At 34.1% G+C, this 12,317-nt stretch overlaps 1 protein-coding gene across 1 annotated transcript in view; it reads left to right on the top strand.

Moving 5' to 3' along the window:
- The first annotated feature begins 531 nt into the window (after positions 1-531).
- The window catches only part of LOC145335202 (ATP-dependent translocase ABCB1-like), a 44,444-nt gene continuing 32,658 nt past the window's right edge, over positions 532-12,317 (top strand). Inside the window, exons 1-12 of the mRNA XM_080180935.1 lie at positions 532-592; positions 5,087-5,137; positions 5,756-5,825; positions 6,968-7,099; positions 7,458-7,538; positions 8,596-8,693; positions 9,006-9,079; positions 9,445-9,506; positions 10,020-10,096; positions 10,438-10,513; positions 11,013-11,092; positions 11,436-11,478. Of these exons, the coding sequence (XP_080037061.1) occupies positions 5,098-5,137; positions 5,756-5,825; positions 6,968-7,099; positions 7,458-7,538; positions 8,596-8,693; positions 9,006-9,079; positions 9,445-9,506; positions 10,020-10,096; positions 10,438-10,513; positions 11,013-11,092; positions 11,436-11,478 (833 nt within the window). The 5' untranslated portion in view covers positions 532-592; positions 5,087-5,097. The remainder of the gene's footprint in view (positions 593-5,086; positions 5,138-5,755; positions 5,826-6,967; positions 7,100-7,457; positions 7,539-8,595; positions 8,694-9,005; positions 9,080-9,444; positions 9,507-10,019; positions 10,097-10,437; positions 10,514-11,012; positions 11,093-11,435; positions 11,479-12,317) is intronic.

The following is a 12,317-nucleotide window of genomic DNA, read 5'->3' as shown; positions in this document are numbered from 1 at the left end:
CAAAGTAGAACGATGTCTGTCTGTATGTTTGTTTGTTTGTACCGAAAGATCTCGCCAACCGCTAAACCGATCGGGTTCTCCTTAACAGGGTAGCTTATCATAGGTCCAGGGAAGGTTTATAGCTATTTTCAGGGAGGGTACCACAACAGATCCATAGTATAGATGAATATACAGACAATTACCTCCCTTTGTTTTTCAAAGACCTCTTTCGTCTGCTTCTAAAAAATTTTCTGCTACTTAGTTGTGTTAATATAAGCGATACCATTGGTTGATTTTCAATGACCCAATAGGAAGGTTGCACAAGACGATTTTTTTTTACTTTTTAAATTTTTTTTAGAATTTTAAAAAACTTGGTTCTGGGATTCAACTCCCCCCTCCTCAAGTGCCACTAGAGGCCCATAGTGCCAAAGCCGCTAGTAAATCATAATTTAGTATAAGGATTGAATTTTTAGCTAGTTTTAAAACAGTTTATGCTGTTTAACCAAACCCACATAAATTTGACATGTATAATAAGGACTATTCTTGTTTACAGATACCCTAGATAAAGTTTTGTTAACAATTGGTCTGTTGTCAGCAATTGCTTGCGGAGTAGGCAGGATATGATGTGTGATTTCTAGGTACAGAGAGACATCTGCCGGCAATTTATGAACTAAATGTTTTTGAACAATTATTTTTAATACAGAGGCATCTGTCGGCATTGTATGAACTATAGTTTTATTAAACTATAGATCCTGGGAAGGTTTGTAACTATTTTGAGGGAGTGTACCACTGTGGTAAGCTGGAGCGTTTCAGCTTACTGTCGCGAGTTCGAATCCCAAACGAGCCCCTAGCCTTAAAGAATTCTACCAATAAAGAATAGCAGTATTTCCTACTACAAAGAAAATTAAAACTGAATACATTTACAATAGGGTTATTACTATATATACAAAAATAGATGATAACAATAGGTTAGGTTGAAGGGGGTGTGGGGAGACAAGGGCGGAGCCCTGCGGCGGTAGGCATTTGTGGGGTAAGCTGCAGTAAAGGGGGAGGTAACCACCTCCCGGTAGAATAGTGCCTGGGGCGCGGGGTTGTAAACTGACCGCGTCCCTCCCCCTCTTAGCCAGTCCAATCTGACCGCTGCCTGTGGGGTCTCAGCGGGCAGGGGTTAAATGGTGATAATAGGATTTGCGCTGAAGGCTTGATTTGATAAGCCGCTGCGTAGCAACTCTGTGTAATGCCCGTCCGTATGCTGCCGTATTACCACACCACCACTATCACAAGAGAAAAAAATTACCATCCCAAAAAGAAAATATTTTTTTTTACTTTAAAAAAATTAAATTGTGAGGGGGTAGTCAAATTACAATCTCCCCGCCCCCTTACCCACCTAGTGCCCTTAAAGGCCTTTTAGGGACGAAGCCGCTAGTAAAGAATATTGCTAAACATTGCAGTTTACTTTGTAGATAGATAAGCAGGTAAGAAATAGACAATGGAAGATTTATTATGTATATACAACATTCCTAATGATAAAGAACAAAATTACTCCTTCTGTAAATAAAACATTTTGGTTGAAAAGTTCTAAATTGAACCAACCAATCCTGATGTTATTTCTTTTTAGACAGCAAACTAAAGAACATGTTTACAAAACTTTGTGTACTAGTTTATTATACAGTCAAATGAAGATAAGAAAAGTGTATACAAACATACTAAAGATGTGACTTAATTACCGCATAAGATTCAGTCTCGTATTAGTTAGCCAATAAAACCGCAGCACAAAATTATTATTCCCTATTCTAAACTCACATGATTGAACACCCCTCTATTTTATTTTAGCCTTCTATGATATAAGATAGTAAGATTTTTTTTGCCTGTAGCTTAAGATTTCCCAAATACTGAACTGGTTGGTTTCTCCAATTTAGGGATGCTTCACATAGGTCCAAATTTGAGTCATGGTTGAAAAAAAATTTGATGGTTTTAAGCTATTCTTCTTTCAGCTCCTTTCTCAATTTAAATACAGAGCCCCTAGATGGTGAAGTCATGGGATGGTTTTAAGCTATTCTTTTTCCAACCCCTTTCTTCTCAATTTAAATACAGAGCCCCTAGATGCTAGTGGCGCAGCTGCTAAAATACATATAAAGTAGAAAGATTTTTTGCAGCTTAAGATTTCCCATCTACTAAACCAGTTTGCTTTTCGAATTTAGGAAGGGTTGGATGGGTTTTTGGCTATTTTCTGCCGATCTTTCTCTTTGAATAAGGATCCCCTATTTGCTATTTGGGAAGGGGTGTGTTTCCAATAGTGCTAATATAAAAAAAACTTAGCGGAAGTGAATGCACACCATAAAGATTATGATAGTACATAGACTTGCTAAAAACATTTAAACTTAGCAAAATTTTGGATATTTTGTATTCGAAATTTCAACTAATTTCAATTAATCGCATATGGGAAATTATTTTGTTAAATAGAATTCGCCAATTCAAGTTTTTATTAAAGTAACATCCCACATTTTGTCTTAATAATAATCATTTTACTCGGTCTGTAAATTAAATAGTCACCCAAAGTTTTCTTGTTCGTTTGCATAAAACTCAATAAATTAAACCTTGATTTGTTGGTTCAAACTAAGAGTGTTTAAACTTGTCCAACAACAACTATACTCTACAAAAAGGCTACTGTTATTTAACTTCCTTCGGGATGTACATTAATACAGGGTGCGCCACATATCTAGGGACTTTTTCTAAATTGTAAATTGTAAACAAATGAACATAAAATCGTCAATTTTAAAGATTTTTTAAAATTTTAAAAACTGAGGAGCAAATTTGGTATATGAATATTAGATCATTGAATAAAATCGCCGCCAGCATCAATCACCGCCTCTACCCGCCTCCTCAACCGCCGGCAGGCCAAGGTCTGAATATAACTGTCCAAGCTGGCGAAGTTCTCCTTGATAATGGCAATGAGGGAGGTCTTTATGGTATGGGTACGTCTATTGGTGCATGCTTCAAAGTAGCCCAAGGTCCAAAAGTCCATTGAATTAAGATGGGCTGCTGGGAGTCCCCATTTCCTTAGGAATGTGAGTAACCGCAGGATCCAAATTCACCGATTTTTCAAGCTACCCTTTGACACGGAGGCTCTTATTTGGACCACAGTTGAGCTACAACGACGTTCTATACCTTTTTGGAAATGGCAGGAAGATTCATCTAGGGTTGTCAGCGCAATTCATAGTCTAAAATGAGTTTTAAGTTCCATATGGGTCTCTGACGTCGAGAAACGAGAAATTTTCACGATTCTTGACGTTTTTGACATCTTTAAATCTGCCACGTTTCACTTTGCCGGAGTACTAAAGCCAAGCCATTTTAGATAAAGAGCTGTAGTCTTTTCTTGTGTTTTTCTTATGTATCTAACAGTATCCCCAGCAAGTTGCATAACTCTAGCTCATCTACAGGTGAAAAATGTCGTCTTTGTAAATATTTTAGGTCAAAATAAACTATCAATCAATAAAAGAATAGCAATCAATCAATAAAAGAATTTTTTACATTATATATTTAACAAAGAAAAAAAAACAATTTTGTATCAAAATTAATATCTAAATAAAACAAATTAATGAATAGAAATGGCTTTCTTTTTTTTACAAGTTTAAATACAATTCTTTTAACTTTTTTATAGGAAACTTTTATATATTTCTTTAAAATTAAGATACCCCCAGGGGGGGGTTTAATTTTCATGATACCCGGTATCTCCACTCCTAAAGTAGGATTATCCCATAAAGTCCCTAGATATGTGGCGCACCCTGTATAGTATGATAATATATTACTGAATTAAAATAAATGCTTATCTGTTAAAAGAAGGTGTATCAACTTTTTTTTTATAGCTAGCCGGTTCTTTTAGTAAGTAGTAGATGTAAAATTTTTCATAGACTTCAGATATGCAATCGTTTTTTTTGTAGACCTCTTATTTTTTAAGTAATTTAAGTTTAAAAAAAAAAGATTAATTTGTTTTTCAGGTACTAAAACGCAACAAAAAAAGGAAGAAAATGTCCATTATGTACAAAAATAGTAAGATCATTAATTTGACACCTTACTTTTTGAATTTTGTCAGGTAATTATTAAAAAAATTGATTTTTTTAAACCCACGAGAATAAAAACTTTGAACTTAATTTTATCATTTCACAGGTAAAAAAATATGGGTTAATATATACCTTTAGAATCAGAAAATTATTACGAATCCATTGTAAGCAAAATTGAAAAAAATTTAAAAAATAAAAAATAAACAAATGGCCAATTATATTTTTTGTTCAGGCAACATTTTTGTCTTCCCTTTTTTACCCCCTCTTTACCCCCTCTTTATCCCCTTCCCATTTTTATACTCAATTCAAGAATTAAGACATTGCCTGTATAATATAATATGATATTTTCATATCATTCCTTTTATTGTAGTTTATATACTATATTGTAAACTTTTTATTTCAATTTTGCTTACAATGGATTCGTAATATTTTTCTGATTCTAAAGGTATATATTAACCCATATTTTTTTACCTGTGAGATGATAAAATTAAGTTCAAAGTTTTTATTCTCGTGGGTTTAAAAAAATCTATTTTTTCAATAATTACCTGACAGAATTGAAAAAGTAAGGTGTCAAATTAAAGATCTTACTATTTTTGTTCATAATGGCCATTTTCTTTCTTTTTTTTGTTGCATTTTAGTACCTTAAAATCGACTTAATTTTTTTTTTTTTAAACTTAAATTACTTAAAAAATAAGAGGTCTACAGAAAAACCGATTGCATATCTGAATTCTATGAAAAATTTTGCATCTACTACTTACTAAAAGAACCGGCTAGCTATAAAAAAAGTTGATACACCTTCGTTAGTTAAAAATCCGCAAATTTAGTTTTATTCTGGTGGCCATTACTACATAAAATTTTTGCTATCTGCTTCAAACTATATTCCACCGCAATTCTAAATAGATATGGAGACTCGAGTTCCAGACAATTACATTTAGCATTTTCTCAAGCTAAAATTCATTATTTTGCTAGCAAAACTCAAGGAAAGATACTATATATCATTGTCTTAAAAACTGTTAAAATCACACATTTAATATTTTGTATGCCAGGATTTCCACTAATGTTCCAGTTGTTTGGAACTGTTACCACTACTTTTACAGGATATTATACAATACAATCATTTTAATCATAGGCGTGCAGAAGGGGGGTGTATGGGTTGTATCCAACCCCCTACGGTCCTCCACACCCCCCCTTGACAAGGATCCACACCCAGCCGTAATCAACAATTGAATTAATTCAAAAAATAAATTGTTATGTTTTGTGATTTTTGGGGGCAACAAATTGTTTATAGAAGACCTTTTGTTTTATCTGCCACAAAAATATTTTAAATTTATTTTGCCTACCTGTGCATGATAAAGAGTTGGCCTGTTTTGAACTAAGGCATTTCCCACATTCTTGCTAAAAATGTCGGGCATTTAACATAATACAACTTTTTTTTAACGTGTAGCTACTCTATGATGATCATTTGCAACTGTATGTATATACTAGCTACTCATCCCCTAGCATCTAGAGTCTTAGTCTTTAAAGGAGAAAGAAGGTCTCAGAAAAATAGACTTAACCCATCCCAAGGGTTAGATCTAAAATCTACTCGTATGTGAAGCATCCCTTCAAGGGAACTCAATCTGTTCTGTAATTATTAAAATCTTAAGCTACAGACAAATTGCCTTACTACTTCATATAATAGGATGATAGTATTGTATAACTAATAATATGTGTAGACTATATCAACCCACTCCTCCCTATCACAGAGGAACAAAGAAATGATGCTCTTTGGGCTGGTGTTACGAGGTGCCCAGCTAAGTTTATCTAATCAGAACAGTGTATTTCCATAATAGTGTAGCAATAGCAAATTAACAAAGTTAGATTATTGTAAGAATAGAAAGAAAGGTCAAAAAGTTATTGGCTGTAGCTTACACATAGTATCAAAGAAAATCATATCATGTAAAGAAATAAGGTCATTTTAATGGTCTTTTTATAGTTTTTTATTTTAAATGTCCCAGTTTTATCAGGGAGTAAGGGAGGGGACAATGGATCGAATATTCAATTTTTAGGAGTCTCAGACTTTGGGTACTGGCTTAAAGGGAATGTGCAAGAATTTAGCAGTTTCTGACTGAGTTTGGGTACTTGCGCATGAAATGCCGCTACTCGTTGTGAATGTTTTGAATATTGAAGACGGGGAGAAGGGATAAAGGAAGTGGGGGCAAGGGAAATAACTACTCGTTGTGTTAGTTTGGAATGTAGCAGACGTGGAGAAGGGAGAAGGGGGCAAGGGGCAAGGGAAATAAACAGAATAAAAAGGGGCAGTCATATTCTTGCTAGCAGCTGGCCGGGTCCAATAATCTTGTAATATAAAAATCACACCATAAAACCTCAATATATTTCATCAAAAACAAGTTGTGATTTCACTTTACATGACGCTATGGAAATCTATTATTCAATTAACAATCCCTTTATAATTTCCTACAAATTTATTGGATTAAACTGGATTTCATGCCCTTTCTTTGATAACTCCTATATTGAATTAATTGCCCATTGTCCCCTCCCTTACTCCCTGCAGTTTTATTCTATTTATTTTGAAATTTACAGCTTGAGTTAGTGAAAGGCTATTTTGCGGGATTAATGCAAAATCCACACGTTAAACTTCCCAAAATTATAGCACAACAAATTTGACTTTAATAGCAGTAAATTTTGAACATTAGAAATAGAAAAATCTATTTAAAGACTTATTTTGACTATTTGTAAGTTACTATCAGACGTACAAATTATGGTTATAGAGAAAATTTAGGCTCCCAAACTTTGCTTATTTAATACCTATATTTCCGACAACTTTTACCACACAGTATCTTAAAATTTTTAACATTTACAAAAGGGCCTGCTTCATAATAAAGATCAAATTGCACGCCTTTTTTGTAACCTAAAAATGTTTTCAGTTTTGCATGGAAGCTGACGGGCCTAGGATTTGGTCTGTGGATTGGTCACTACCTGTTTGTCACGTGTCTCAACGTGGCCGCTGAGAGACAGGTGTCGCGCATGCGCAAACTTTTCCTGACAGCTGTTTTAAGGTGAGTTTAGTTTGTTCTCTTCAGTCCTATTTCCTTTTCAAAATCAACGCTTTTCTATAATTAGGGTAAAAAATGTGGGGTTTTAACCCCTCTATCCCCCGACCGCATGTAAATGTTACTGCTCTCCCCCTCAATAAAAAATTAAATAAAAGGCTTAAAAGTCCGTGCATAAAAGGAAATGGCATACATTGCAATATCTTTATACCTTTTGGAACAGAAGGCATCTAGCTTTCACTTATTGCACCATTTTGAAAACTATTTCAACGATTTCTCATCGCTTGTATGGCCATTGGGACATCTAAAACAATAGTCCCCAAAATGTTTGTATGTCCGTTTTTTATTTTTACTTTTTTTACAGGCAAGAAGTAGGTTGGTATGATGTAAATACTACAACAGATTTTGCTAGCACAATGTCAGAGGATCTCAACAAAATTCAGGAATCATAAAAAGCATTATTTATAACAAGGATGACAGTATCCATTAGGGTGGGTCGATTTTGGACATTTTTTTTCTGAGGCCAAAGCGGGGATCAGCAAATGATTTGTATGAGTATAATACACCTCTGGATGATTTAAAATTTATCCTAAGTCTTAAAACCGCTGACGACCAGACATTCAATTGTATAGCTATTTGTAAATGGGAGTCAAAATTTATTGAATCAGAACTATAGCTTCATGGTGCTCCCAGGAAAGGCATTGCGGGGTAGAATCAGGAACTTTTGACCGTTTCAAAAAATCTCGTTCCTAGCCTGAGAAAATCTAAAAACCTCTACAAAATGGACAATTCTCAATAAACCTTTAAAAAATGTGTTTTTTTTGTGATTTCTAAGGCTAGGAACGAGATATTTTGAAACGGACAAAAGTTCCTGATTCAGCTCCTCAAGGCCTTTCCAGGGAGCACCATGAAGCCATGGTTCTGATTCAAAAAAATTTGTGAATGTCGTCTTTGCATATTAATAAGTAATCAAATATATTTTTTATTGGTCGCGTTCTAAAACTCAATTTTTTCGGTCAGAAATGTTTTAAAGGTTAATTTTATCTCTTTTGTCTAATTCCGATATGAACCCGCCCTAGTATCCATGAACAAATCGGTCAGTGAAACAAACCATCATTGACAAATACAGCCTGCAACGGTTTTGAAGTTTATTATAATGTAAAATTTTAAACAAAAAATCTTCCAAATTGTCTTAATAATCCATTTTTAAAAATCAAGGGTATTGGATAATTGTATCATATAAATATGAATTTTAAAATTTATTTACATTGCTTTTTTAATTGAGGGAGGTGGGTTGATTATCTGCCTTTCACTTTATATCCTGACAAAATGCTTTGTATGTTCAACTAGGATAGACCAATGATAGGCCAGTATACAATTTACCATTGAAAATTACAATGTTTACTGGTCTATCATTGGTCATTTGTATTGTAGGATGTCATTTTTTATTGGACACTCTGTTTCTATATCTTGACAATAATGCTTTGTATGTTGAACTAGGATGGATTGGGGGAGAAAATTGGAATGTTCTGGAGGTTCTTCATGACCTTCCTCATTGCCTTTGTAATTGCCTTTGTTAACAATTGGTTGCTATCTTTAGGAACAAAATTACTTTCAAAACTGTACATTAATAAATATATTGATTTATGAGAAGGAGCAGATAGGATTCGAATCAGGAATTTGAGGGTTAAGACATTGGGCAATAAATTGATGTACATTCCTAAGTATGAAAAACAAAAATACCCCTTCTGTATAAAGCTTGGACGATGCATTTAACCAACTAATTATAATTTAAGAATACTGCCTGATGTTTTTGAACCAACAAATAAGGTAACTTTGATATAAAACTTTGTGTACCAGTGTAATTTACAGTCCCAAAAACAAAATTGATTATAATTTTGTTTCTGCTTAGTGCTGTGTTCTGTGGTACCTGCTATAGCCATCATGGGCGGAATTTTTGGAAAAATCATCACTTCTTTTTCAAAGGTTTTTGCAAGTTAACTTTAACTTTAAAAAATATTTAGCTGTAGCTTTGGAGCTCTTTATGTAGGGTATGTCCGTCTTTTTAAAATCAGCTTATTCAAATATTTTAAAACAGAGGGGGAAGGGAGTTCAGAAAAATAGTAAAAAACTAAACAGGACACATATTTAAAGCTTCCCTGAAAAGTACCAACAACTTTCGAAGTCGTTAGCTTCAGACAAAAAATGTTATGCTTAAATTAAAAATTAGTCCTATCCGTTACAAACGGAACTTCGGACCTTAATTATTGAAAAGCAACAAAGAATGCTGCACTATTAATGAAATATCCGTTCTTGTTATTTGAAATGTTATTCACAAATGTATTTTTAAGAATGAAATGGATACCTACAGTAAGGCTGGAGCATTGGCTGAGGAGGTGCTATCCTCCATAAGGCAGGGTCACAGATACATTTCACATGTTTCCCTGAAAAATTTATAAGTTTCAGGCTTTCCCTCAATGTGCACAACGAGCATAGTAAACTCACTCCATCCTTTGTTTAAAAATCAGATTAATAATAAGAGAGGTTTAGTTTTTCTCCTTATGTCTAACTCTGTGGGGACTATATCTGCGGTGCGTTAGCCCAGCAGGACTGCCAAGTACCGAATATAACCTATCCTAAACAGACCAAAAGTGAATAAAAATCACACAAAAAATTTCTATCTCACCAACCTTATTTTCAGCGTAGCCTAACTCGTAGATCTTATTCTTTTTCTTATTCGTTGGCTTATGAGGACTTTTACATAATTTTGATTGGCTTGTTCATCAAGTTTCGTCAACTAATTGTATTCTCTTAAAGGGGTAATTTTGTGTATTATAATAAGATATGTGTATATCAATTTATCAGCCATTGTCTTATCTCTTTAAATCCCTGGTTCCAAAGTCCTTATTGTATCTTGTATTGACAGAACGGTTGTAGCCTTTGGTGGACAGGACAAAGAAGCTAAAACATACGCTGAACATATTGCTTTTGCAAGAAAACAGGAAAAATATTCATTAATTTATTACGGCTGGTAAAACTGTTCTGTAATCTTCCTGGGTGATTCTGAGTGTTTTTTTATTGGTAAAATTGTGTGAACTGCCCCTGTGGCCACCAGGATGGAGTTTTAATCAATATATTGCACATAGTTTCATAACTACCCCTTTAAATGTTTTTTAAACAGGCCCATCCCCTCTTAACACAACATAAACATAATCCTGTGGGAAAAAAAAACACATGCTTTAACCGGTTTCAATGCAACAAATTTTACTTTACACTAAAGGGTTGGGGAGGTTTTTCTCTCCCCCCCCCCCCCTCCAATTAATTTATATTTTGGAAACTGCAGGGTATCAAAAGAGGAGTCATGGTAAATCTAACCATGGGTCTGATGTTTGGTCTCATGTACTGTGTCTATGGATTAGGAAATTAAATCTACCTAATTATTAAGACACAGGCCTATTTATGTTCATACTGCAAACAAATCATCACAATTGTCATAGGCAAGTTTTAGGCTATTGATGTGTGAATATTAAATGCTATGGACACACAGTGAGGAAGGGGGCATTGGACTGTTTATTGCACTAGTCCCTAAAGTTTTACAATATATTTTTCCTAATGGTTGGCTTAACACCTTTAAAACCTTACTGAATTTTGATTAGTTAGTTCAAAAAGTTGAGTGTTCAAACGTTTCAACCACTAATTTTAATGTACAGAAGGAGTCATTTTGTTTATCATGATCAGGAATGTACATCAATTTATTAGCCATTGTCTTATCCCTTTAGATCTCTGCAGAAACTAAACTTCTCCGACTGTAAGCGGACTAGCTACCAATTGCGCCAATGCCACGGGTTTCAATCTGGTCTGATACATCTGACTTTTTAAACCAGGTTCTAGGCTAGATTTACTTTGTTTACTGGTCAGGTTTTTGGTATGGCGTTAAATTAATAACAGATGATGAGAGGGAAGAGGAAACACAGCAATGTATTATGAAATGTGCACAGGAAAATAATAATATCTCAACCCTTTTTATTGCATGACCTTTGTCTAAAAGTACTTGGTTCTTTTTTAGTATTCTTAACTAAGTTTGTCACTATTTTAGGGTACTAGCTACTGCACTCTCAGCATCTAGGGACAAGAAAGGGCCAGTAAAAAAATCTGAAACCTGCATATTAAGGCTTAGATCTAAAAATAAAACCCAGGTCTTATTTAAACATTCCCTAAAAGACAGATATAAATTAGATTTAAAGCTACCGAAATCTTTAGATTCAAACTAAAAAACTTATGCAAATAATTGTCAATGTTTTTTTTCTTACAAATTTAGAAATTATTAATTTTAATTTCCAGGGGGATCCGCTGAATTTTGGAGACTGTTATAATGCATGTTTCAGGTTGGATCTTCTTCTTTCCACAGCTAGCAGCTAGCTGCTAGTTTTTAGCCGTTGACATAGTAGTTTTATAGATAGTTAGCCGCAGTCGTGTAATGTAAAAATTGAACACAGTAATAGTGTCTGACTGATTATGACGTAACAAAAAAATTAGCCAATGAGAGGCCACTATAAATTTTACCATTGATCAATAACGGCCTCTCATTGGCTAATTTTTTTTGTTACGTCATAATCAGTCAGACACTATTACTGTGTTCGTAAAAATTAGGTTAATTTCTAGTTTGTTGGATTAAGGGAATATAAGATAGGATAATGCGCGATTAATTTAATCCTAAATTTACATTTAAGATTAAAAAAAAAAATGAGGGGTTGGATATTTCTTTTTGAGGGGCGATTTCACATGGGATGTTCTGGGTAACCTCTTTCAAAATATTTATTAACCTCACTGTAAATGAGAACCATATCGGCACTGTGGTTAGCGAGATCTTTCGGTAAAAGCACACAGAAAGACAAACATCCTGATACTTCTATACACATATTATACATTCTTATTTAGGAAGCAGCTTACAGTACCTATTACAAAAAAATCACGTCATACGTTACAAATGACTTATGTTAGGCCAGTATACATTATACCATTGGTCAATATAAATGTATACAGGCTTTTCATTGGTCATTTGTTTTGTTTGATGTAATTTTTTATAAGGTTCTATAAGCTACTGTGGTATCCGCCTAGGGTAAATGGCAGACACCAGAGTTCGAATAAAGACTACGGCAGTGTGAACAGACGTGGACACCTTACTATAGAGAAGCTACGCTTCTCTAGCATTCACTAGACAAGA

The sequence above is a fragment of the Acartia tonsa genome, chromosome 13 (genome assembly GCF_053477335.1).
Source record: "Acartia tonsa isolate MP-2025a chromosome 13, ASM5347733v1, whole genome shotgun sequence".
NCBI lineage: Eukaryota > Metazoa > Arthropoda > Copepoda > Calanoida > Acartiidae > Acartia > Acartia tonsa.
This window is presented reverse-complemented; position numbering and strand designations above follow the sequence as displayed.